This window comes from Gymnogyps californianus, chromosome 3 (assembly GCF_018139145.2).
Source record: "Gymnogyps californianus isolate 813 chromosome 3, ASM1813914v2, whole genome shotgun sequence".
In the NCBI taxonomy this organism is placed as follows: Eukaryota; Metazoa; Chordata; class Aves; order Accipitriformes; family Cathartidae; genus Gymnogyps; species Gymnogyps californianus.
In genome coordinates, this window is record NC_059473.1 from 37284691 (window position 1) to 37312354 (window position 27664).

Here is a 27664-nt window from a genome sequence, read left to right on the forward strand (position 1 = left end):
TCTGACCACAAATTTTTTGAAAAATGTAATCCAAGAACAATTTTATCCTTATGTAGCTGCAGGAATGTAAACTTATCTAGGAGAATAGATATTTCCTTCACTGAAACCGTTTATAAAACAGCCAGGAAAAAAAACTGAATTGGCAGAACTGTAGGTGCAGCAGCATTTAGATCAGAGACAGAGGGGAAAGTCAGAAGTGACTGATACTAATAATCATTTACTTGGGATAAGCCGCAGCCAGGCCAAATCCACCAGCAGCTTTGATTAGAATTTGTCCATAAGTTTCATGTCCCACAAACCACTCTATCCCTCAACACTCAAAACAAAATAAATGATAAAAACATCTTTGACTAAATATTTTGTTTCACACACTAAAGAACTAATATCTGACATGCTTAAAGTAAGTTCACACAATTGAAGCTGGCTGCTGGCAAGTGGGTTCTCTTTTACATGTAAACAGAAGTCTGATGAGAAATAAATGCATACTTAAAAAATAGTGATAAGCATATAAAGTCTCTGCCTTATTATTCTTGATCCGATGACTATTTTTAAATGGAAATATGAGCTTGAATTGGTCCATCAGCAACTAAACTGACAAAAATAATAGACAGTTTTCAACAAGCATCAGTCTTCTTCCTGCTTTAGAGCTGAAGCATAGTTAAGATTCTAGAAGGAAAATGTTTCCTATATTCTCCACTAGTCCCCCAAAAAAGTGAAGTAATTCATGCAAAAAGTAAGAGCTACAGCTTAATTAAGAAATGTAACATACAATACATGTAAGAGCAGAAAAGTAAAGTGTATTCATGATGAAATTGTGTAATACAACTTCAGAATTACTATACACGGTCATTTTAAACTGATCTACAAAAAGTACATTATTTCACTATGGTGTATTCTCTATGGATTGAACATTTTACAGCGTGAGTTGAGATGTGAGCGAGAACTGGAAGCTATTCAAAAGAAAAGTGTAAAATGAGGTATGTTTATCCTTACAATCACTAGTAAACTACTATCTCAAAATCACCTGCTAAGTTTACATTAATTTTGCCCATTTATTGAACATATCACTAAGTTACGCTGCTTTCTCCCTTGAACTCCTTTCTTCAATAACTTGCATAGTTGAAAATACGATACTAGATAACATCAGCGATCCCAGAACTTAGCTCACACTAGGTAAGGATTTTGGTTTTCTCTGCTGAACAGTAGGAGGTAAGAGGTGCAGAAGGATGGGGAAAAAAAGAACAGACTGGAGAGCACAGGATGGCAGGTTTAAGCTACTAGTGCAATGTTAGTTTAATGTTAGTTTAAGCTACTAGTGCTTCTATTCAGTCAACACTTCTGCTCGTACACTACACTGCAAAATTAAGGTTAAGCTACAGGTATGCAGATGTAATGGGGCAGTATGCAGAAAAGCATCATATGGCTGATGCTGATGGGTTTTAATTACTCTTGGGAAAAACTGTGCCTGGAAAGTATTTTACTGCTTCTAGATCTTCACTAAATGTACTGCACAACTTTTTAATTAGTATCATAAAAATCAAAAGATTGATTTGTCAGCCAGCTTCCCAGCCAGGACCTTCTTCTCCCCTGATCCCACCAGCCCTGCAGGTCACTGACAATGCAGTGAGTATCGGGAGCAGAACCTTGTCAACAGAAACAACCCTCAGGAAAACGAGTGAGAAGCTGATTTGAAAGGGGAAGGAGCACTGATCCGTGCAGCCTACCTGGTTAAGAGAACAGAGATGTCAGCTGGCTGGATGATGACAGAAACAAAACAGCATTTCAGACAGGACCATGCTGTCATTAAAACTATATAATCAAAATTCAGGACAGTAAGATGTGCAAAGGAAACAATGTTATTAAGGCCTGTCTTCCCATGGCATACTTACTTCCCCAGTTAAGTCCTACTACAAGGAGAAAACCAGAGAACAGAAATCTAAAGAAGCCCCTTGCCTAGTGGGTTAGCAAGCAACAGCTGTATTGCTGCATCAGCTCAAACATTTACTTTTTTAAAAAATAATTTAGAAATACACGGTATGCAGACAGCCAACGTCTAACAGATTATTTTTTCCTAATGTTCTGGGATTTTCTTAATGCGAGCTTTCAAAGAAAAATGTTAACAGATTCAGAAAGACACACAGGTCTCCATAATTAACAAACTTCCAATCTGGTAACACCTTGCTCTCTAATATATGTAAATATTTTTATTCAGGCTGTTAATCACAAGGCATAGCAGCCTTGAGCTCATTTGATGCCCCAAAACATAACTTCAAGAAGCTTACTAGTACCCTTGACTGGTTCATTTCTCAGGGATTTTTTGATTTATTATTATTGCAAGGTAAGTTGTTAAGTCTCAGATGCTGAGTAATTTCTCAGTCATCTGAAGCTGCTGCTTGCAGACTTGATTTTGGTATCTTGGGTTCTAGCATCTGAACCCACTGCTGAGTTTTAACAGTCCAGATTTTTGATCCTTGAAATATTCCCAAATCTAAATTCCTGAAATTAAATAACTTGGCATTATGGAGCATACTCGTCTATTTTGTTTAGGTTTGTTTGCTGTGGGGGAGAGAAGGGAAGAAAGAAGAGAGGATTCAAGTGTGTTTTCAGGCATCCTCTGACCACTGGTACCCAAGTATGCTCAAATCCCCTCCTAGCATGAACTAAAACTACTTCCACTAATTGCTGGTTCCATCATTTATGTAATTTCATTACCCCTTGATTGTTTACTTGGCAGTAATGTGCTATCAAAGAAACACCAAGTCAAATGTGATGCTTTTAAGCTTAAAATTTAGGAAGCTGCTCAAAATACCATTCAGTATTACTCTCCTCCCGATGGCACACTCAAAACCAGGTGACTACAATTAAGTGTACATCATACAACAGCTAACATGGCAAACAAAATAACAAGTCAGATTATTTTCTGAGAAAATACAATTAAGATGACACAAAAATCTCATTTAAATATTGATTCCATGGTGCTACTGTGTCAGTCTTGATCTAGTTGACATTATTTGTGTCATAAGTGTAATTTAACACCCCCCCCCCCCCCCCAACAACAACACCACAACAACTTTTATGGACTTAAGCAGTTGCTAGCTACTTCTACTTCTAAAAGTAAAAAAAAGTTATAGCACAGAATTACCTAACCTAGTCCAGACGAGCTAACTTGTGTCCTGAAAGCACTGTAAAGGCATTAGTGTGGTACATTAATGAAGCACCAGCTTGGCTATTTTGCAACCTTTAGTAATGAATGATGGAAGCCTATGCTCTAGCCTTTGCTTCCCACGGTTCATCATAATTATCTCAGTCTGATATAGATAAGCATTTAATCCAATTATCCCTCATCCATTTTCTCCAATGTGGAACAGGAAAACAGAGACGTTTGTCTATCCTTCTCTCATTGGAGGAAAAAAACCCCTCAACATATTGAAAATACTTCCGTCAACATCCCTCTCTCCGTACTACCTTCCCAAGCTTGCTCACATACACGCTAAATCATGAGGGGTGACAGCACATACTCTGTGATACCCAGCATGAGGGGATCACTGGGGTTTAAAAGCAGTTAACCTGCTTCCTCATCATAAAACTAATTCAGTACAAGTAGCAACTCTCTACAATTCACCGGCAGCTTTTATACATTATTTGACACCTTCTTCCTATCTTGTGATGTGAATTTTGGAATGAAAGAGCACCTGTAAGAAATGTTTATGCTCCTCAGATTTATCCTAAAAAGTATCCCAGTGAACTTGGATGGATACTGCAACCCAAGAAGGGCCCCGAGACACATGCAGTTACACAAAATTAATTTTCTTCTATCAGAGATGGAAGAGGAAAAACGTAATTGTTAGCTTACTGAGCACTCACAAGCTTTTGTACACTGTGAAGATGGCTCTGAAGACAGGTCTGGATTAACCATTTCTAAATTCAGCAATCTGGTGTTTTTCATGATGGACAACTACTCCATAAAAAGCAACTCAGAATGTACATATACACAATTTTAAATTTTTTTTTTTTTTTTTAAATGTCTCAGTTTGCAAATCTTCACATTTCCATTGTCAGGCTGGGCAAGCATTTACCGTATAGTCAAGCTAAAAACTCAGTCAATTATATAAGATATATGTATTTCCACAAGGTAATGAAAACTGCATTTTAAACTCTAAAAATTAATCTATCTCCCAGAGAATATCATCCTTTGTAAGTTTCACTGAAATAATTATGTCCAATATCAAACTATATTGTGCAAAGAGATTTTTAGCTGTAACTAAATGACACTGATGAGTAAGAAACCAGGAATAATCCAATTATCAGTAATACCAGCCAACGAACATTTTGGTCTTCTAACTTCTATATTTATTAATAAGCTTTAAGCAAAACTAAGAGTAAAATTAGTGAACAATGCTGATCTTAAATGATTTCTTACTATACTCTTTTGGGCCAAAACAGTATGGGGCATTGCCACATACAGGTGTAGTTAAACCATGCTTATTTTTTCCGCCCTCGCTAGTTTATTCAGTCACAGGCAATGCCGTACCAGCTACTTCAATCCTCCAAAATTTTAAAGTAAACCAGGAATTACCAGGTAAGCAGCAGCCATGACAGACCGGAGCATAACAGAGGAAATACCAATCTTACCTTCACAGACTGGGCAGCACTCCCCGGGGACTTTAACAGGATTTAGGCAGCTCTGCCCGCAGGCCGTTGCAACGCAGTGCGGGTCTCCATTGATGCACTGGCAGAAAGTACAGTCGTCCTCTCGCCAGCGGTCTCCGTGAGCCTGGATCTGACCGTTGGCATAGCAGCCAGCAGGGTTATTGACTGGATAAACTGGGTCTGAAATGAGAGGAATTGCAGGAGAACAAGAAGTTTTATCTTCCCTTTTACACCTAAACTTTACGTATAAATAACTGCAATACCATGATTTTACATTACCTAGAAAGGGTTAAGTGCAGCCACTATCAAACATTGAAAGAACCACACTGTGGTACACAGTGATAAAATAAGATAGGCAACAACTTAGATATTTCAATACTGAAATTTACTGTCGAAAGAGTTAAGTCAACTTATACTGAACATTCACAAATTCAGTGTTCTGTTTTTAACTATTTCAACTCAAGTTTTCTATGTAACAATTACGAGGCTTCATTTCTTGATTTTCTGATTTTGTTCTTCAGAACAAAATGGATCTTAGATCTATTGATCCATTTTTTGTACCAACTTAACAAATTCTGAGGGAAAGTGAAAACATCTCAATGAACCATCGGAATGACTCGTGTCAGCATCGCACCACTATTTTACAGTATGAGCAAAGATGAGACCTCTGGCACGTTTCCTGCTGGAACAAGGAGACTGCCTTAAGCTACATCTCATCACAGTTTTGGAGATACACAAGTTTTCCTGAACAGATGATCTGGCTCAGTTTTCAATTTCATTACAGTTGGAGCTTTTTCCCCTTAAAAGCCACAAGACCCACTTACCTGCTAGCAATCAAATTAAGACTTGGGTATTTAAACAACAGAATTTTGGGGGACATACTTTACGTAAGATTTCTCCTCAAGTTTCATGCAAATAAATAATGCAACTCTGTATATACTAATTCATGACTTGAAATAAAAGCAGCTTTTACTCTTCTGAAATAACATGTTTTACTCTTCAGAAATGTGATAAGTGACACTGATATTAACAGTAAAAAAAGTATGCATTATGTGAATGTATGCAACTTATCACAGTGGCTAATAAAAAGGTAACTGTGCGACTCAAAAATTAAATATCTGAGAATGTACAGTAATTAGGTCAAGTTTTCAAAGCAAGCAATAATACAAATTACATATTAAAGCAAATTCAATATATTAAAAACAATAAATACCACTAAAAGCATTTTTTTAGCAGACATTAGATAGCAGACATCAAATAAGCACAAGCCATTTACCCGTAAGTCAATTTTCAAAAAGTGTTAAGTTTGAAGGACTTGGTTGAAAAGAGATAACCTATCTAAAGGGGAAAAAAAAAAAGGACTGAATGGAACTTGGAATATTTCTCTGAAGTTTCATCACTTCCCTTTGGAAGGAAGGCAATGCATTTTAAGTGTAGATAAAACCAATAGCAGTGCTAATAGCTGTTGTCTTATTATAAGCCGTTGTACCACTTTATGGCAGTATCAAACTCTGAACATTCAGAGTGAAACTGTGCACAACTTCTACCTCTACCTGGCATTCACTCCCGTTCTGAATTTTAGTGATATTCCCAATTTTAGCAAAATGGGTTAAGCCAATATAAAAAAACAGGTGTTTGGGAAAATAAGACATTTAAAAATTAAAATGTTTCCTAATCTCTTAAGTTTGCACCTTTTATGTTTCAGGACTACCTTGCATCTGTAATTAACTATTTTGACCTAGCCAAAAATCAAATCATACACGAACAGATGAAGTGAATTTTATCATTCAACTCAAGTATGGGATTCTGATTGACACAGGAATACAGAGAAAGCACAGAAAAGCCATATAAGACTTGTGTTATTTGCAGTAGTCTTCTATGCGAGTCAAAGGACAAAGTTCCTGGTACCCTGAAAAGGTCAGTAGTGTTTAAAGCTATAAATTGAGCCCAGCAAATTACATTTCCTGATGCTGAGGTATGCTACAGGACTTTGAGAAAGAATTCTTCCTGGACCTAAGGCAAGAAGGGCTTGTGCCTTTACTACACAATGCACATCAAATTTACCATTTGCCATTTTAAAATTGTTGCAGAAAAGAAGAAAGCATTCTATTTCTTTGTATTTCTATCATCAAGAAAACGTTAGTAGGAAACAATTAATCACCTTGAAAATCAGTCATGAAATAATCAAATAGAAAGAAAGCAGGTAGAAAAAAAAATGCCACTTCTTCACCAACTAGAAAAGCATGAATGGGCAGGCTGTTAAGTATACATTCTGCCCATTTAAGACTTACCTTGTCAATTTAGGTGTCACTTAACATAACCTGAGTTATTGAAAAAAACAAAACAAAACAAACAAAACTCTGATCCCTTTAAGTGTTTAAAGGAACCAGGAAAATTATAATACATTAATAGAGCCAGTTGTCTAGCCTCACCTAAAAGAATTCCACTAAATCAAAAGGGATTTATAGTAAAAAACAACATATATTTATCATCCAATCATTCAGAAGTCAGAAATCAGACTTCATTGATTTAGTGCTTACAAGGCCTATCAGAAAAGCATGCAACAGAAATGAGCAAGCCCAACAGCGCCAGATGATTTAATGAAGGACCCTGTAACTTGGCATCTCAGTCAGCTGAGCAGAAATTAAGTCACAGCCATTACTTGAAAAAGAAGATTGTACTCAATAATTATAAATCATTATCCATTTTATTCTATCTACTAAGGACCTGGAAATTGCCATTACAGGCCTAATACACACCAACTCTTCAAACCCAAAATGAAATGTTAACAGGTTTTCTTGATAGTCTGATTCAAAGGTTGCAAAAATGGAGAAATCAACTTTTAACATTGTATGATGATATGGCAGAACAATTTATTGATAAATCATAAGACAGCTGAATCTTTAAACCACCAAAGAGGATGAAGGACATATCTAGAACTGTAAGTCCAATGTGGAAAATCAGCACCCACATCTGAGTATGACAGAGCTGATATAGAGAGCCCACATACAGCAGATATATAGATACATTGTTTATGTATCTATATACATTGTCATAACGATTTCATAATGCCAAATCTCAGAATATTCACATATGTGAAAAACAGCAATTATAGGGAAAAAACAACAGATTTCACATATTCTATAAAGTCAGCAGCTCATACAGCAATTTCTTCAGGAGTGGATCTGCACTTACTCAGGAAGGGTTTCATCACATCAGACATACCTTCTCTAAACTTTTTCAATCTGTCATTACACGATGGTATAGCACTGAATCTTTTTTTTTCCCACAGCTTGAAGGCTCTTAAAAGCATAGGCATAACTGTACCAGGAAAGACCAAAAAGTCTAGCATCCTGCCTCCAACTACAGTCATTAATGAATGTCTAGACCAGATCTTAAACACAGGGCAAACATGGACTGGTATCTCTTTAGAATACTTAAGCCTACAGCAGTTGTATTTCAGCTTCTCTACATGTGAACACCGTGTATCAACCTATCTGATACGAACTAATACACTAAAACATATAAAAATACAAATACTCTTTAAAGAATGACTTCCTACCTTACCACCCTGATATTTCATTATCCAGATTTTGTTTTTTTTAAATCTCTGAAGAAGCTTTCAATAGTTTGTAACAAAACAAGCCAGCAAAACAGTATCCTCCACTAGATCCTGCGCTGATTGAGAGGGTCCAACTCTTATAGCTGCCTCTTTTAGACTCATTTTTACGAGGTTCTTTACTTTCATAATTCTCTGTTTGGAATGGAGCACAACTATAATGGATCTTTTGGCTTATTTGCTCCTGCAAGGAACTACAGGAATACTGATATTAAGCACACCGCAAAGTGTTTGAAAATGACATTAATAATTAGATTCCTCTCCTCTAAGGAGGAGATTTGAGATTTCCAGCTTATTTTGCTTATTGAGAAGTCATTCCTAAGTTCACATTTAAACACAGGGACCAGGAGTGCTTCATAGGCCTTTTGTCTATGTCGTGGCCATAACCTGACCCCCACTGGGGCAAGATCCAGGTGCAGAGCACCAGTCCCATCTCCCTCCGCTGGAATCCTGGTTGTATTCTGGCAGAACACGTGTCAAATATTTTCTAGTGTAAGCAAGAGGGTCAACATGAAATTTCCCACAGAACCCTTTTCAGGAGGACTGCAGGTCCAGTAAGCAGAGGAGAAGGCTGTCAACAGGGCAAAGGAGGAAGAGAAAACCATTGAAGTCAGATTACTGCCCCATTTCTTGCTATAATTGTAGAGAAGAGAAGGTGTATGCATTGCTTTAGCTGAACAGAACAAGACTGGAAAAAGCAGGCTGCAAAGCAATGGAAATGTGTCTTAGGGCCACCACTGCTGCTTTGGAGACGCCTGTCTAAATACCCTGTGTAGAAATTAGGAACAGGCTCTTATGTCCTTTGGGAAGAAGGCTCCCCAAAAAGTACTGCACACTTGACCATGTCTAAGGAAGTTCCGATGCAGAAGGGAAAGGAAACCCAAACAGCTCTCTATAAAAAGGGCAGAGTGTCAACATCAGAGAAGCACTGTAAAGAACAAGACAGCACACTCAGGCACAGCAAAAATATAGACATAAACTGAATTAAGGAGGAATCTGCAAACGTTACAAGAACAAAATAAAGCACTTGTTTGCTCATTTGCATTGAAAAAGCAAATGAAAAAAACCCAGTGGAACTAATAAGCAAACAGGATTAAAAAGATACTGTACCTTCACACACTGGGCAGCACTCTCCTTCTGGCACATAGTACCTGTCGCAGTGTAGCTCACCACACTGGGCAGAGAAACAAATAGAGACTCCACCTTGGCATCGACAAAACCGACAAGCATCCATTCGAAACATGTCTCCATCATAATATTCCATGCTGTTAAATATGCAAGTTGGCTTCACTTCTGAAAGAAGAAGAAGGGGGGGAAGTATTTTACAGATATTGATAAACTGGAAATCGTTAAACTCATGTTGCTGCTGAAAAAAACAGATATAAAAGAGACAGTTGATTTTTCTTTCATTTTTTAAACTCAAATACAATTTTAAGAACATCGTATATTTTATTGTCTGTTTCATCAATTGAAGAAAATAAAATACTATTCAAAATTACTTTCAGAGCAATTATTTACAATTAAAAATCTCGATTTTAAAAATTAAAATACTGAAGGAAGGTTACAGCACTGGTATTTCTCCATAGGTGTTAAATATTTCTCATTCTGGATGAGCCAGAAGCTACTTCAAATTTCAGCACATGAAGCAATAGATTTTTCTGTTTTAAGACGACAGTTTCTGATGCTTCTTAACTGTAATCTTCCTTTCTGCAGGACTCGGCACACAGGTGGATAAATTGCACTAAAGCTGTCCAATCCACAGGGATATGTTTAAAAAAACCTCAACAAACATATTTTGTGACTGCATGATCTGTTATGTGAACTGAATACTTCTCCGTTCAAGCAACCTGGAGCTGTACTAGTCAGCTTATACCTATATTCCCCACAGAAAAGAACCTCAATTGTAATAAATATTTATGTGATCATCTTAGTGTTTCAAAAACACAAGATGACTATTTCTTGTGTGCCTCCGTCTACAGCAGAGCCCTAACGCATAATTAAATCCAAACTTTGTGGGAAACTAAAAGCTTATGAAAATTCTTAAGTATTTTGGGAAGCACACTGTCTATTTGCTTTGTTAACATAAAAAAAAAAAAGAAAAAAGCTGTTAACTAAAACAACGAAACAGTTGGCAGATTTAACCACCTTTTTTTTATTATTATTTTTTTATACCGAAGAGGTTTGGTTCCAGATTATGAAGTAGATCCACACATCATGAATACATCATAAGGTCTCCTTAGGCCTTTTGACCTTGCAGTTACCCCACACATACGAACTTTCCTCCACCACCTATTGCCAGCAGAGCGTATTCTGTTCAACCAGCCTAGCTGACACACACACAATGCCGTGCAGCTCCGTAGCCCAGGGCTGAATCACTGTGACTCAAGACACCATAGAAGAAATACTCCAAATTTATGTTCAACTATAATACACCACATCAGTCATTAGGAAATCATGACTTCACAGTTTCATCGTTACATTAAACAATGACTTAAGCCCCCTCCCTCTTGCCCACTTCAGAATAAACTTTTTGGCCTTCTATGACACTAGCCCAAGATACCTGAAAACAGCCACCTGAAGTAAAACAGTATCTAGTAAACAGATGTATTTTTTCAGAAGCTACGAATCTAGCAGTCTCAAAAGCCAAAGGTTCTGCAAACAGGAAGCTATTTATTTTGAGCAACAGAGTCAAAATTAAACACATTACCAAACCGTAGATAAAACCATCAAATTTCATTACATCTGAACTAAACATAGCAAAGGAAAGAAAGGACAATTGCCTATGTTGCTGATTTCTGTAGAACACATGGAAAAGACTATTTATTTACTTCCATGTGTAATGCCTAGCCACACAGGGCTGAAAACTGTGTCCAGTTTGCGGTCAGGTGATTTTTCTTTTTTGGTTAGTGCTCAATCTCACATGGGGGAGGAAACATATTTAAATGAAAATTCAGCATTTGCAGATTCCTTTTCACCCACCCCAATTCTCTTACTTTTGGGGGCTAAAAACTTTTTATCTGAGTTACTCTTGACAATGATACAGGTTTTCTTTAACACTCTAAAGCATTTCAAGGACTCCAGTATTTTGTTCCATATACGCTTATATTGAGCTCCAGCCTCGAGTCATTTAATATGATTGTAAAGCATTAGAGTTGAAACTTGGAAGTATCCTGAGCAATGTTTGATTTTTATATGCCTGTTCTGTCTTCAAGGCATAATGTAGAAAGTAGCATTAAAAAAAAAAAAAAAAAAAAAGAGTAAGAGGAGGAAATACCACTGTGTCCGGGAAAACGGCTATGACCTCATTTGAAAGCAATTCACATAAACAAACACTTGAGAAATATTTCAAGTTTATGCAGCTCAAGCTGTTAGTTTAAAAACCTTCTCAGAAAGGAAAAAGTGCCAACACAACTCAAAAGGCCTTTAATCCATTTGCTTCTGACTTTACTGTTTTGATTGCAGCTTTCCAGGTTTTTACTGATCCCCCCCCCCCAACAGTAGATCTGAATTCCTGCCTAGTTAGAAGTAGAAACATCATCTTTCATGAATTATCATTCATTTTTAAAATGTCCAAACAAGACCAAGCAAGGAACTGTAAATCCTGAAAGGAAACGGTATGTTTTACTCCTACAACGAAAACCACCATAGAATTTCACTATACATCTATTTTTACTGTCCAGATTTATGGTAGTGTACACATTCATACTAAACTATTGACCTAAGCCTATATATCCAGCTATGAGACAAGGATTACTTTTGTTAGAACCATATGTAGGACGGCAGTCTTAAGACTCAGTCAAGCCAAAACAAGCACTAAATGAAGAACTCTAGCTTTAGATACTCATAAAGTGGAAGCCTAATAAAAGAGCGAGCACCACGCCGTGGAATTGTAATGACGCATTTCTTCCACCATGATATGCTGGAAAATTCTCTCTGTTCTTTTTTTTTTTTTTTTTAAAAAGTGCTAATTTTATTGCCTTACTGACCTACGTATATATGGCAGCCACAAAGGAGTGAAAGAACATAAAGCTAACGTTAAATAAACGCATCTTTTCCTAAGGGCCAGTAACCATGAATTCATTATTCTGCCAATCAAGAGAATACTACAGGTAGAATTCTTCAAGTACCAAAGCTTCGCTGTGTGACAAAGTAATTTAAATTGACTGAACTTCATAGCACAAAGTGCTTAAATGTATCCGAAAGCCCAAATCCCTTTTCTGATGCAGACTACCACAATGGAACAGTGGGCATGAGACAGACACCCAGGCCATGGATTCATGAACATGAATTCAGTGTCTGCCAGCTATCTGTCAGCTATCAGATGACCCAGTCATACAAGATTGATCCCGACCAAGCACAGACGTACAACTGCCCACCCCTGAAAGGAGCCAGGACAGAGCGGATAGTACCCAGAACAATACAGAGTTTATACTGGCTGTGGAAGGACAGATGATATCACATCTCTGCTCCTATAGAAAGTTAAGCATGACTAAGAGACTGGACTTGATTTGGCATTAAAGTTCCTGCCACACAGTTAAATGAGAAATAGTTCTAGCACAAATTTAGCTCTACATATCTCACAGCCACAGCCTTTTTGTTCTAGGAGTGAGAGCCCTAAAAGTCAGTGTTGCGGCAAACCACACAGCCTCACACTACACAGACACAAACAGTGATTATTTCTCAAGACCTTTATCTCCAATCTGAACTGCAAACAGACACAATCTGTTTTATCAAATCAGTTTTCTAAGGTATCTTACCTTATACTTTTAAACCTAATTAAATACAGTTCTATTGGCTAAACTAGCCCAAAATAAACTTCTGTTATTGAGATTTCTGTATTTTCCCAATACTTGTGGCTTTCTTTGATTGGAGTCACAGAACAGCTCAGAAACACATGCAAGTCTGGCAATCCATCCCTTGCAAGACAGCAATTCTGCACACGGTTATGCTGAGCACATGAGATGCTTCAGGCTTCAGCTGTCTGTAGGCAAGTTTGGGCATTTTCTTTTGTAGTATCAGAAATTCCAGCCCTCCCGAAGCGGAAGCGAGATTCAAAACAATTTTCTGTTGTTTAAAGGATTAAAAGGTTCCTGATTCCAGCACTTCGGATGTTCCTTCAGCGTACAGAAGTATTTGTACCAGACTCTTGGAAGGAACTGGGGCAAGTGCTGTGAACTTTCGATTAAATGAAAGGGAAGGAAACTGATAAACTTGAATCCTGTGTCCGTATAAACAAAATATAGAAAAGCTTTCTGTTTTTCAAAAGCTGCACTGATAGGGAGTTTAAAAAAGAGAACGATACGTTTCATTGGAATTAGCCCATAACAATGTTAAAGAACAACACACCGTATGCTTTTGTTTCTTTGCAAATATATAAAAACAAGCTAGGTAGAAAAAAAAAATGGGGTTCTTACTCTTCAGGTTGTACTGTTTAGTGCAGTGTATTCCCTATTAACACAATTGCAGGACCATTCTGAAAGTCCTTTGGTCCTGCATCTTCTAAAAAGCTCATCCAGAAACAGAGATCAGAATTAAAACAAACCTGTAACTATTATTTGTAAATAAATGCAATTATTTATGCATGCATTTATACAATTATTTATACATACTTGCACAGCTTAAAGGAAAAAAAACATTATTTTGTGCCACCTGCAGTCTGTAAAAGATATTAAAAGATACTTGGGACACTGAGGAAAATCAAATTCAGCAATTCACCTTTAAAATAAAATGGAAATAATCAGATTTTTATAGTAAGGTTTCTAGCAGAGAAAGTCCCTATCATCACATTAGAAACCACTTTTATACCCAGCTGCCACAATCTATATACAGTGCCGACTTTCAACAGTCTTCAAATTTTCTGTCCACCTCAGCAGCAGATCCCAATCCAGTAATCTTTAGGCAGCTTCAGAAGACAGCTCTTGTGTAGGTCGACACACGTGTCTTTTTTACACACTGTAGACAAGACTGCGAGGTGTTCCCCATAAAGACAGACGACTTATTTCCAAGTCACCGTACTGGGTGGAGGTTGCATCATGGAAAAGGGTGGGGAAAGATCCCCCAACAGAATCCTGATACAGGATTCTGCATCCTACCTGATACTCCCCTGGCTTAATCTTTTCTTTAAAGCCACCAGTAATGGAGAAACTGCAACCTGTCTATTAAAAAATTCCACAGTTTTAACTACTGTAACTAAGCTCAAATCACAGCAAGGGTAATTCAGGTTAGACAGAAACAGCAAACAAACAGAAAGGAAGTTTCCCAAGTTTCATTACTTTTCCCATCTTTAAGGTATGTGTCCTACTGTTTTTTACCTTCCTCCAATGTGCAAATTTGTTGCTAAGAGGACTCATCCTGGGTGTCCCTGCCTCCATCCTCTCTTAGAGATAAAACGCACACATTTCTTTCAATTTTAGTTTTTCTTCATCAGGTCATGCTTTTCAGCGTTTGATTGTTTTTTGTGGCTTTCCTCTAGGCTATCCCCCTTTTGTCTGTCCCTCCTTCTGGAAATTAAGCAGTGCTACTTTTTACCATCCTGCAGTAGGTTACAGCCTTACCACAGAAAACCACCAGGACAGCCAAAGGAGGAGCCAGGGCCACCAAGGGCCATGGCTGTGCTTTAAAACCCCCAAACAGTGACAGATTTTCTCGATAAAATCAGCAAGCAATTCTTGGAAGCAAGCCGTGTTCTTCATAACAGAGGAATGCGTTTAAATCCCAGTAGTCTCTGTCAGTGTATCACAGGGGAAAATATATGTTGCGATCAGTTTAGCCCTAGGCATGTTACCAGGGCACAGGCATCTGAAACAATCTTAGCACCAGTAGAAGGTACTGGCATAGCCCATCATTCATTGCCAGTACATCTGTATAAGCCTCCAGTGCATGAGAGAAGTTAAAAATTGCAGGAAAAAAGAATCCCCAAACCTGTAACACAAGGCTGTGGTTTGGCGTTGTCACAGGTCTAACCATTTCTTCCATTCTTTGAGAAAAATATTTAATTCTAACCTTGTCCTCCAAACTGTTGGCAACCTTGTCCAAGTTTAAGCATCTAGAAATATCTGAGAGTCAGAACATTACTGAAGACATTAGCTTACCAAGAAAATTAACTTTGGCAAAAAACCTTACTACTTCACCAAAGTAAATACTAGGAGTATTTTTTTTTCTTTTTTAACTTTTAAAACCAGACAGAACTGCACCATCTGGCATCTAATATTCTTTGTATATGACATACGATCAGTTCCACAGAATCTATCTAGCATCTTGTTTTTCATTAACTGATATGAAAGAAGCGAGTTAGACTTTCTCGTTATGTTATTTAAAACTCATTCTCTACTACCCGTTGACCAACCCTCCTACTTATAGTGAACCACTGTAAAAAAGCTTTGAGTTTGGTTTCACATCCAGCTGTAGTCCCGACAATTGCTACCTCTCCTCTTTTATTTATTTACATTTTATTTATATTTTATTTATATGCATCTACAGACTGAATATTTTTACCAGGAATTTTGGGTTGACTGGCCTTTTGACTGGCCTTCAGTTTTCTGCATTTTCCTTTTTCTTCCTGTTTTAAATGTAACTGGTAATGACTTGCATTGTTTCAGATACTTTTCCCAGTTTGACTACAGTGTGTATAATCCAGGTTCAGAGGATCTAAAACATTTGACTTGGTTTGGCAGACTGACCTGCTTTTTCACTATACCAGACCAAATTCTCACACTGCCGTGGCTGGTGATTAGCCATGATTTTCAAATACTGTTCAAAAGTTCTGACTGAAGAAAAAACAAGCAAACCCAAAAACCAAAACCCCACCCCAAAACCACTAAATCTCTCTACCTTTTTGGCATCAGATTATTTTCCTTTAATATTAATCCTCCTTTTATTACTTACCAAACAGTTTGTTATCTTTTGCTCCTCGCAAGCTGCATTTTGCATCTTGTTGTTTTTAAGCAGGTGTCTATTTAAAGTCCACCACAAAATTCTGTGGTTTTGGATGCCCAGAGAGAAATATGCAGTAATGTTTAATTAGGATCAGGACTATATTCAGTTCTCTGCTCTGGGACAGACTCTGTTACCTTGGTCAAATCCTTAATTCTTAAGAGCACACAGAAAGTAAGTTTAATGAAAGTGCAATATAAGTTCTGTCAGGATTAGTGCAATAAATAATGAGAACTTGGTGGTAATTAGCTGGTGTCTGTGAGGTGTTTCACTTGGACTCCATTCTTCCTTCTTTAGTGAAGATTTTCCTTGCTGAGCCGATATTCCCCATCAAATCCCTTCAGTACTCATTGATGGTCCCTGTAGAAACAGGTGATTCCTATTTTCCTTTAGAAATAGTGGAATCACCTTTATCCTCTTCCACACCATGAGCTTAATAATAGAACTGCAATTGCTGTGAGGAGTAAGTGCATCAACAGGTAACAAGAAGTGTGATTAAAGAGGGATTTTAATCTCTCCTCCAATGCAGTACCACTGTATAGAGATGCAAGCGTGAAGAAAGCCAGGAGGCAGAGAGAAAAGAGAAATGCCTCATTTATGTCAGTGGTATCTTCTCAAATGAGGAAAAAAATTACAGAAGCAGTTCTAAAACACAGGTTGTGTGTCACATCAAGCGAGTGAGCTTGATGATTTAGGAGATCACTTCTATACCACCATGCAATCATCAGTACAGCCTGAAATAGCAGTATAGAAACGGTCACAGTCTTAAGTCCCAGGGGAAATTGTCATCCTTTCTGCCCTGGATCAATGCCAGTTATTTTCATGCATGCATCAGGTACTTCCATTTTCAATGGACAGGGCAACGAAAGCCCACACCTCACCTCTGGGGGAAAGGGACATGAAGTGGGGCTCCAGAGCCACTCCTGGCAAGGCTGGACTCTCAAATCACAGCTCATACATGACCGTGGCAGAAAGCAGCCTGGTCCCCTTGACCTTGGACCACACGGACACATTAACGAGGACCACTCTCACACGTGCAATTTACCATCTTTCATAAAGCAGAGACCCTTTTAAAGTAGTGGTTGTATTCGAGTAAACTTACTGAGAAATGGAAGCCCTGACTGACAGAAGAAAGCAGCTGCAGGATGCTTGGTAATTGCTCTCTTAAATTTCTAAGGCAGAGCTCACAGCCACTATGTGCTTCAGCGCAACTGACATTCAAGAGACCCATGCATCAATACCTAATTAGAGAACAGCCAAGTTTGGATACTCTCTTGTTTCCAAACACTTCTACTCTTCCTGCACATGCAGCTTTCAATCTCTTTAGATTTGCTTGTTGATGCCCGTAATTTAATGCTGAATCAATTTTTTTCCTTACAAGCTCTCCCATGAGAAAAGGCAGCACACCAGGATTAGTAGACAAAAATCCTGGTGAGTAATATATTTTGGGTGGATCAGAAGAAACCTTGAAGTAATTTCTGTAAAACGCAGGATTTTGGGAAGAACTACATCTTGGGAATCTCTTGCTCAATTTTCCATAAATTTGTATCATATACTATCTAGTATTCTCTAGATGGAAAGTAGATTTCAGATAAGTGCAAGCAGGGAAACTTCACAGCAATTGGGATAACCTGCCTTTAAACAAAGCAATATATACTCTCACTTTCACTGAAACGTGCGCTGTTACAATGCACTGGAACGACACAACAGGCAAACCCTCATTTTCAGTTTCATATATTAAGATGAAATTATTTGCTAGAGATTTCCCATGTTGCCTTATTTTCTCTGTATCTACCTCACACTTCTCAGGAATGAGTACATTTGACTGTGGATGTAGCTCTTCCCTGAAAACTTCACTACTGAACACCACTGTACTAATCTCCGATTCCCACACGCAACAAGCAGTGATGCATATAGCTATATCAGCTATACCTCTAGTTATACTATTTTATGGCAGCCAGAGACTTAAATTTAGCAATTCACGCTTCTGTCTCCTTTAGGCTAAAATTCTGTTACATGCATGACCTGGGGCTTGCCCTGAGGGTCATCAAGAAAGTAAGATTAGGAGAAACAGCCAGCCAGCCATCTTCTAAGCAAAGACGACTGACAAAATCATATCACTATTGCGTTGTAAATCAGTGTTTACTAACAGTTCCAGAGAGTTGCCAGGTTTAATTTGCAAATTAAACAGTAAAGGAAAAAGGTGCAAGAAACAACAAAGTTGTGGCCATCATTGTTGTCCGAGCTATCATTTTGACATCCAAAGACCCAGCAGGGTATGTTCTGGGATGGCTCAAATACTCATACTGGATAAATCATGACAGAGGAACTTCATTGCACCAGAAGGGAACTTTGGCTTGTTTCCTACCACCAATATTAAACAATATAGAATGATTTTATTTACAAAGATGCTTTCCTTCAAAATGAAGGAATCAAAACATGCCTTAAAATTGACCTTTTTAATTGACTGACCTTTGGGACAAGAACCACATTCTAATGACAGTAATACCTGTGCATTAATTGTAATGATGAATTCTTTTAACCACAGTGGTGTTTTAAAAAGCACAAATTTATGTCTCCAGTTAGTATAACAGTTTTACATAAAATACTCTGATCTCTGCATATATTCATGATGATTAAAACATCGCACAGAACTATTAGGAGCATCAGCTCTCTGTAATATATTTTTTTCTTGTCACCAATGAGAAAGTTGTTCTCCACACTTTCTAAATTGTTTCCTGTATAAAAAAATCCAAAAAGAAGCTCAACCTATACAAAGATTGAACAGCCACAGACAGTAGGTACTTAACAACAAGCTCCAATTAAATCAAAGTATCAGGACGATTTCCAAGCAGGAATAAACATTATTTTGGTGATAAATAATGTCTATATAATTATAAAACAAACTATGAGAAACAGCAGATTACACATGATGGGAAGCATAAGGACACACCCAATATAAATCTGAAGCATGAAAATGATGATTAGTGTATTGACTTACTGCTGTATTTATAATCAAACAGGAACAACAACTCCACAATCTGCAAAAAGTAATTACTGTAGACATTTCTCTCACTGCAGATTAATATGCTTTTCTAAGACAGACTAACCAAAAGCTAGTTTGAGACAGTGTGTATTAGTAACAAAGATAACTACACAAAATCTACAGATATATCGTAGAGCTTCTAAATCAGTTTTATATTAAGTCCAGGAAAAACGTTTGTGAAAGAATGACTGATCTGTCCCAAAAAAGCCAACAAACAACAAAGAGAATATACTGCAGAGCCTCTACACAACACGTATTTAGCTGCCCTTATTCATTAACTACCCCCTCAACACTGGCCAATGCTGTTCCGCAACAAGAGCAGACCTCTTTCCTACACAGTAAAGGCAGCCTCCCTATACTCTCTCAATGTGCAACTCTGCATCTATCACATTAGCACATAGCACATACTTATAATAAATATTGCAGAAGGCTGGCCTGCTTTAACACTCTGCACATCATTAGGGTTACCTAAATACGGAATTTAGTTACCCCACAACACACAAACCGGATTTTTTTGCAGTCTACATACACTTATTCATAATGGACGCCTTTATTTTAAAGTAACTCAGATGATCAGTGTTATTCCTGACTGCTCCCCCCCGCCCCCGAATTACTTAATCCTAACATTAAATAGATGTTATAACAGTAGGAAAACTACACTAATGTGACTGTGCACATGTCCTTTTTATTCCATCCTCTTGATTGTTTTCAGAGGTTTTCAAACATGGAGGTAACTAATAGAACTTGGTAACACTGACTACACAACTTCCCCACTTACCATCTATAAACCCATTAACTTGCATTTGATTAAAACATACTCTCTAAAAAGGCATCTAATCCTAATTGGAAAGGATGAAGATAAGGAATTCAGCATCTTCCTGGCAGTTTGTGCCAACAGCTAACCACCCTCACTGCTGAGAACAGCATGTCCTAGATCTTACAGATTTGGCTCTTGTTACTTTGATGGCAGTTTTTTTAATGAAGTGAAGAAATTGATCTAAGCCTATCACTGTAAGATATTTTCTCCACCTGTCACTGATATCTACTACATCTCTTCTGCTCTTGTTAGTATTTCAAGACCCTTTTAAAAACCAGAACTGGATATTATATTCAACTATCAGTCTCATGAACAACATTCCCCCCTGTTCTTCATTTTAAACTGACAGAAGTAATAGTAGGGATTATATATACATATTTACCAGTTTGTCATTGCACTAGACATTTATCTAGTAAGTTCTTGTCAGAATTAGTTTTCTAGGAATTTAGAGGTTTTAGAGGTGTGGCTTGCAATATTTGTCCCTGATACAAGAACCACCTAACCATACTAAAATGCACTTGAAAAACCCCAAATTATAAAGCAATGCAGATTAAGTTCTACGACTATTCTGTCTTCTTTACTAATTATCTGCCACACAATCCAAACGTCACACACAGAACTCCTCATGAGAAGTTTCACAGTTGCTCCCAGCTTGTTGATAAAAATATTTACCATCTTTAGGCTTATAACTATTTCCTCTTTCCAAAATGAATCATCATTAATAATTGTATCTGGAAGTTTCTCACTTCTAAATATACTTAAAGTGCTTTCAAGTCACATCATACAGCATTATTTTTTGAAATCTCATTGTAGCATTAAGTAGCATAAAGACAAATGTCCTTTTTAAAAAAAACACAAGTATTTAACTTTTCTGACCAGATTTCTCAAAAAAATGTTTTTTTTAAAAGAGGAACTTATTAAAAAAATAATTTTCATACTGGCTTGTAATATTTTAATACTGATGTTTTAAGGACATAAACAAGACAAAATATTATCTCTTCCTACAAACCTTCGTTTTCCCCCAATCTGGCCTTTCCGCTTCCCTCTGTGGCATCAACTTCCCTTCAAAAACTCCTATTTTTTGTTCTGATTTACTCTGTCTTTATAGGCTACTAAGGTGCAGATTAGGAATGGGAAAGCCCGAGAGGCAAAAAGAAATCCTGACCCAAAACCAGGTTGAACCTTTGGGGTGAGTTACAGTGAGCAATAAGGCAATGATGCACAGGCAACAGCGCTAAGACAGTCCAAATTCACTGTTAACAATGAAAAATGAATATAACTCCTCCTTGGAAACAGGATATGAAAATGACTAAGGACAAAAAAAGTGGGAAATTGAAACAGCTCCATCTAACTTCTGATATAATGTATACTGCAACAATTTTGATAGCAGTACCCACAAATAACTTGTGGACTAAAGAGAAACAAGAATGTTAGCAAGGTGCTTCGTACCTTTGAGACCGTTTCACACCAGCAAAGACATCGTATCAGAAATTGGCTTCGCATTTCTTGTTCAAAGTACTAAAGTAAATCCTGAATCAAACATTGCACTGAGGTGTGCCACATAGCACTGAGGTGTGCCACACAGTTAAATCAAATTCAGAAATGATACTTTGACAGAACAACATGAATATGAAACAAAGGAAGATGAGTATTACTTTAGTGTAACAGGCAGTTTATAAACAAAAATTAGGTAAGTTGCATTTAATTCTACAGTATCTAAAATCTTATCCCAAACAGTGAAAGAATTAATCTGAAAGCTAAAGAATCTGTGATTCTTCCTGACGCAAATTCTTTTATTCATATGAAAGAAGGTAATTTTTATATATAACGTCCCATTATATGTACTAATCATTATTTTTTAATCAGCATTTGAGTGTTTATAATATTGCTACATGTAAATATCACAAACGTTCTCCTGGCGTAATCGCTCTCTCTCTATGTTCGTGTGCATATCCAATGAAGAATGTAAAATAAAAGCTGTTTCAAACATATGATACATGCACCCCTAAACAAGATTAAATATTGCTGAATAAATACTAATTAGTAAATACTGCACCAACATATAACTTTTTATGCTCAGAAATTATCTGAGCATGCAACCCTTCAAGAGTATTTTTCCCCTTCTATCTACCAATAGTCAAATATCTAAGTCTCTTCCCAACTCACCATATATAGCATATATGCAGTTCTATATATATAGCATAGAGCAGTCCTGAGATATAGTCACTTGCATAACAAATTCAAGGTTTTTAAACATTTTCTAAACATTTACATTGGGAAGCAAAGAATGCGAATCAGTGTATTCATACACTGACTTAAAATTTCCAAAGGTTGTACATTCGTGTTAAAAATTGCTTTGCAGATGTTTCTTAAAGTGAACCCCATAGTCTAAACAGCATGCTTTTGCTTACAGTACTGCAACAAGCAGTTGCAGTGCTTAGCAAGAATTTCGCTTCTAAAAGGACTCTAGTGTTTGCTACTGGCAAGGGAGTACCTGAAAAACATGCAGTGAGGGAGTCTTGCTAAAACTGTAATTCCCTGGGTCACGGGGAAAAGAAATTAAAGAAACGTGACAACTTATAAATGACAGTTTCCCACTTCAGTATCTTCAGCTGAACTTCCAGTTCCTTCTTACTGAACAAACCTCAAGAATATTATTTCTCTTAGATCTTGACAACACGGTAAAAATAACCAAATGCCCAGCATCTCCCACAGACAGATAAAATCCTCCTCTCCAGGTGCAAGAGAAAGCTTCACGTACCATTGACACATTCAAAGACATCACAGCACTTGCCAGGTGTTCCATCTCCACGTGAGACTATCTGGGGAACGGAGCCTGCCTCGCACATGGGGAAACCACACAAACCAGAGAGACACTCGCATCTGAAACCAAAGAACAGTAAGGAAAACCCCATAAATAAATGAAGTCACATATAAGGGGAAAGAATAAGGAAGAGGAAAATGGAAAGTTAGAGCTCAAGTTCCAGTATTAGCATATTCATATCTTAGAATCATCTTCTATTAACCCAACAACCAAGATGCTTATCAACCTGAAGGTTTTTCTTAACCATCCGAACTCTGTTTGCTGGTCAAGCAAACAAGAAGGTGGTACTGTGCAACACCAGCACTTCTCTAGTGCTGTAAGTAAAAATGTAGAAAACTGTAGTTCCAGATTGTTTGAAAATAACTTTATTCTTCAGACTTGCAAAATTAGGCTTCTCCTCCAATTCTCTCTGAAAAATAAAAATTGGTGAAACACTAATAGCAGTAACTGCACCCGTTCATCAGAAAAGTGTTCTCTCATTAGGAAACCATATTATACCGAGTTTTATATAGGGCATAATTAAAGAGAAAGGAAGACCATGCAGAATCATTAAAGGTAAGCCAAATGAAAATAATTGCAGGTTCTCTTTTGGTTTTTGATGGTGCTGCCCTCAGTTTGTGGAGGGGCAACCAATTAAATGAGAAGCCAAATAACATGGGAGGCTAGGTATATTAAATACTGTGGTTAGTTTCAGAGATTGGATCAATCTAAAAAGAGTGTTTTCTCCATGTATGTAGTATTTATTTGCTTATTAAATGAACAGCCTAAAGAACTGGAAGACATAAAATGTAGATAAACAATAGTCACGTTTGTTTCCAGATTCTTTGCCTTATGATTAACATAATAGTTTAAAAGTCAAACACTTAAGACTTTTGATAAATTTACATTTAACAGAGTTCTTGCCCCAAACAATAGGCACATTATAGGGATAAGCAGCAAGGATTCAATAAAATGCAAAACAAAATGAACAAAGAGAAATATGCAAATATCATAGCTGAGAAACTTCATGGAATAGCACTTCAATTTTTCAATTGCAAATCACAGATTTTTTTGTTAAAAACCTTGTAGATTAATTTAGCATACTACAAATACACATGAATTTCAAAAGGAAAAAAGAACTCAGCAGAAGATCCTGTAATTATGAGTTAAAGAAATGAAAAAAAGAACTCTACTTGTTAATAACTATTTCAAATATTTTAAGTATTCCAAGACAACCCCCACATTAAACCACCCATTAGTAAGAAGCATCATCAGCACTTAATGCGTTTGCTTATTCTTTATGCTTAAAAAGCAAGAAGTTTGGTTCTCCTCTACCATGCATGTCTCCTTAATTGCCCAACAGCCATTTCATCTCAGACCAGTGTTCAATGAATGAGGAAGAGCCACCTCTCAACAGACAGGGTTTTAATATCTCTCCCTTTAACCTCATCAGTGTTAGATAACATTTTTATATTTTCCATTGAAAGGCATTATGCAAAAGGAAGTTTGCAAGAAGAAATACAAGTCAAGTCAAGGAATCTCACAGAACATTCATTATACTATCTGAAAAGGAGTCTTAAAATATTGCATTATAGTAGCATGTTACTATTAAGGGATAAATGAGTCCTTGAAAAAACAGTATTAATTATACGACATTTCACAAATAACGTTAAATATGTGAAGATAAAGTGAAGAAATTTAACTCTACGTGCACATATATACTACAGTATAGTGACAGTTTTAAAACAGGCATTTCAAGGTTTTTTTTTTTTATAATATTGTGCTTACCATAACAGTAAAGGATAATGAACTAAACCAACAAAAAAGTAAGAGTACAGAAACCAAAGTTTTATTTATCATACCTTTGCTTTTGACATTTTCTTCTCAACTTACTTGTAAATACAGAAAAAGGGGGAATCTAATTATTTTCTTTACTGTATGCCCTTTGCCTTCAGAGATGTAGAATGAAAAAAAGCACTATGGCTTCTATTACATGGGATCAAAAAACCCCAAGGATTTGTGACAGCAGCTTCCGTTTAAGATGACTCTGTAATCTTAACAAATTCTGTACTAATATCTCACCTTTTGCTGCCCCAATAAAAGGAAGATGCTTGTTGGGGGCGGGGGGGGGGCATGGGAAGGGGGGAAAGAAATAAGAAAAAGATGACCTCTAGCAATCAGCAAAAAAAGAACAATTAGCACTGTCAGGTTCAAGGAATTTGTACCTTAACCCATCTAGCAGACATTGCTTTGGAAGATGCTTTTTCCTTGTGAGAAGAAGGAAACAGAAATAAGCGCCTACATATTACTAAAGAAGAAAGGAAAAAAAAATCTTTTAAAACATATATAACAAAAAAAGTACAGATATAATCTGAAAGCGGTATTAAAAGCCTAGATAAAATTACTAGGTTTCACTTCAACCACCCTACATTCAACATTCAGATAACCTCTGAGAAAATAGGTAGATCAAACTTCCTGAAAATTCACGTCTTTCACAGAGAAAATGGCACACGTGATGGAAATATAGTTATGGACCTCAATTTTCCAAGTCTCATGAGCTGAAATTACCACTCTTAGTTTTATTGCCTTCACAATAAGCTTTTTCAGACATGCCTGTATCTTCTCTATTCTTTGCCTCACATTCATTATCATTGATGGTTTGACTTGCAGGAGAATATTAAATGATTAGATTAATAACCTGTACGTTTCCCCTCCCATTTTTCTCCCAGTCAACTGCTTTAAAAAAACCCAAAATACAAAACCAAACAACAAAACAGTATGAATCACTAGATTAAATAACTTAAGATAGGACAATCTTTCAGAGGAAGGGCTGAAAAAGATGTTTAAAAGACTGATGGGAGCCGATATTCCTTTCTGCAGAAAAGACTCCCATTCAGAGTAATCAAAGCTTCGCATACTCATTCACAGTGTAAGCAAACAAAACCCCACCATTCAGAATTTTAGAAACTGACTTTCCATTTGGTTAAAAAATAATCCACACATAGGAGAATGTCAAAGTAGCAAATGGTCTCAGATGGACTTTTAAATAGTCTGTATTCTTTTCAGCCAGCTCTGCTAGGAAAACCTTTGACCATCGTCCAGGCTATTAGCATGGAAAACATTGTTTTGGAGACAGAAGTCTTTCAGGAAGAAACCCAAGGAATTCTGGTAGCTGAGCATGGCTGTCGCACTGCCAAAACAACAACATCTGGAAATTCGGAATAAGTGATCCCGTTCTCAGTAAGAGAGCAAAATGAGCTTTATAGCACTAGATTTTTCTGAAGCGCCTTTTGGAGCAGAGGGACACACGGAAGAGAAGTTGCAGTCCAGCTCTGTGCTCTATCACAGGCAGCTATCCACCTGCAGGGTGTGTGTATCTTAGCCTTGGTATCGAGCATTAGGTTTGAAGTAGTTTAGCAGGCCAGATTGTGATAAGCCTGTTGATAGTGGCCATAGTCCCTCTCAAAGTAATTTCTATAAAATTTAGCTGTTCAGACTGCTGATCAGTAAGGCACAATGTTGCTCCTGAGCTGCTCCCTCTATAACTGTAACTTGCCTAGGGAAAACAGACACAGCAGAAGTTACCACAAGGAAACATTCCCAGAGAGAAGACAACTTTATACGTCACCTTCTCTCTTTACACAGCCTGCAGCGACACCACTGCAACATCAAATAGCACGGTGGCATCCAAAAGCTCCAAGATTAAAGGGAGGTCAGTTCTGAGGTACTGAGAAGTTGGCACTCAGTATAATAATCCTAGAAATTTCAACAACTGAGCCAGGGAAACTTCAGTATATAAAGAAACAGAAACAAGATGATGTTCATTAACCAATGCTTTACAGATTGAGAAAGGTAACTGCTTCAGTAATTATAAATGGCCTGATTTTTAATTTCAGTTTTTAAATTCTTCAAAACAGAAAGAATTCCATTACTTGTTTCTTTTACATTTGAGGGGGGCTGTTCTTGGTTTTGTTTTTGCTTTTATACCATCATTTTCCTTTTTCCTTTATGTCACCGAAAGTGCGAAAAGGGAAAGGAAGAAGGAGGAAAAAAACTCAAACGGAATACTGGTAAATGACAATTTTTATTTAAAATCTAATTATCTCAGTTAATTTACTTCTGTTATTAAACAGATGAAAAGACAGAAGGGCTTGGTTAGCCTCAGAAAAGCTGTTTTGATGGTAGGATCAAAAGAGTTCTCCAGGCACAAGGCATAATGGCTATGAAAATAAGAACAGGCACCCTGGAAAAAAGATTCAGTACCAGTGAATGGGAAGGCTGGGGCGGGGGGTGTGTTGAGGAGAGGGATATTTATTTTGAGGATCAAAACAAAATTAAGTCTAAAGCACTGAGACTAGAGAAAAGCATTCCTGAAACATACATCACATTCCTGTGGAGATTTTATCACGGTCCTTCTTTTCTTCCTTGCAGGAATCTAATTCAGTTTGCATTAATGTTATTAGCACTTATGTTACCTAAATGTAGTAGAAAACTCCCACAGATCCATTAATAATATAAACACTTCAGGATACTGTAAAATAAGGAATTTTCAGAAGAGAACTCCCAGCATTATCAAAGCTTGAATGAACTACTGGCAAGGAAAAGAGATTAAATGCAAGACCCTCCCATCATCAAGCATAGGGTATAAGAGATGACGACACAGAAAAATGAAATATTAACATAGCAATCTCCTGAAATCAGCGAAGGATTATGTCCATGTTACTTACACTTGAAGCCACAATGTGAGTTAAGTAGGCAAGATGATGAGTTTTAAACTGGTCAAGCTACAGCTTAAGG

The 27664-nt window shown here is 37.1% G+C and overlaps 1 protein-coding gene across 1 annotated transcript in view; it reads right to left on the bottom strand.

Annotated features, from left to right (window-relative positions):
- CRIM1 (cysteine rich transmembrane BMP regulator 1) overlaps positions 1–27664 on the bottom strand; it is a 200905-nt gene that overhangs the window by 56689 nt on the left and 116552 nt on the right. The window contains exons 5-7 of the mRNA XM_050893294.1: positions 22826–22947; positions 9380–9562; positions 4633–4830 (exon numbers count right to left, since the gene is read on the bottom strand). Of these exons, the coding sequence (XP_050749251.1) occupies positions 4633–4830; positions 9380–9562; positions 22826–22947 (503 nt within the window). The remainder of the gene's footprint in view (positions 1–4632; positions 4831–9379; positions 9563–22825; positions 22948–27664) is intronic.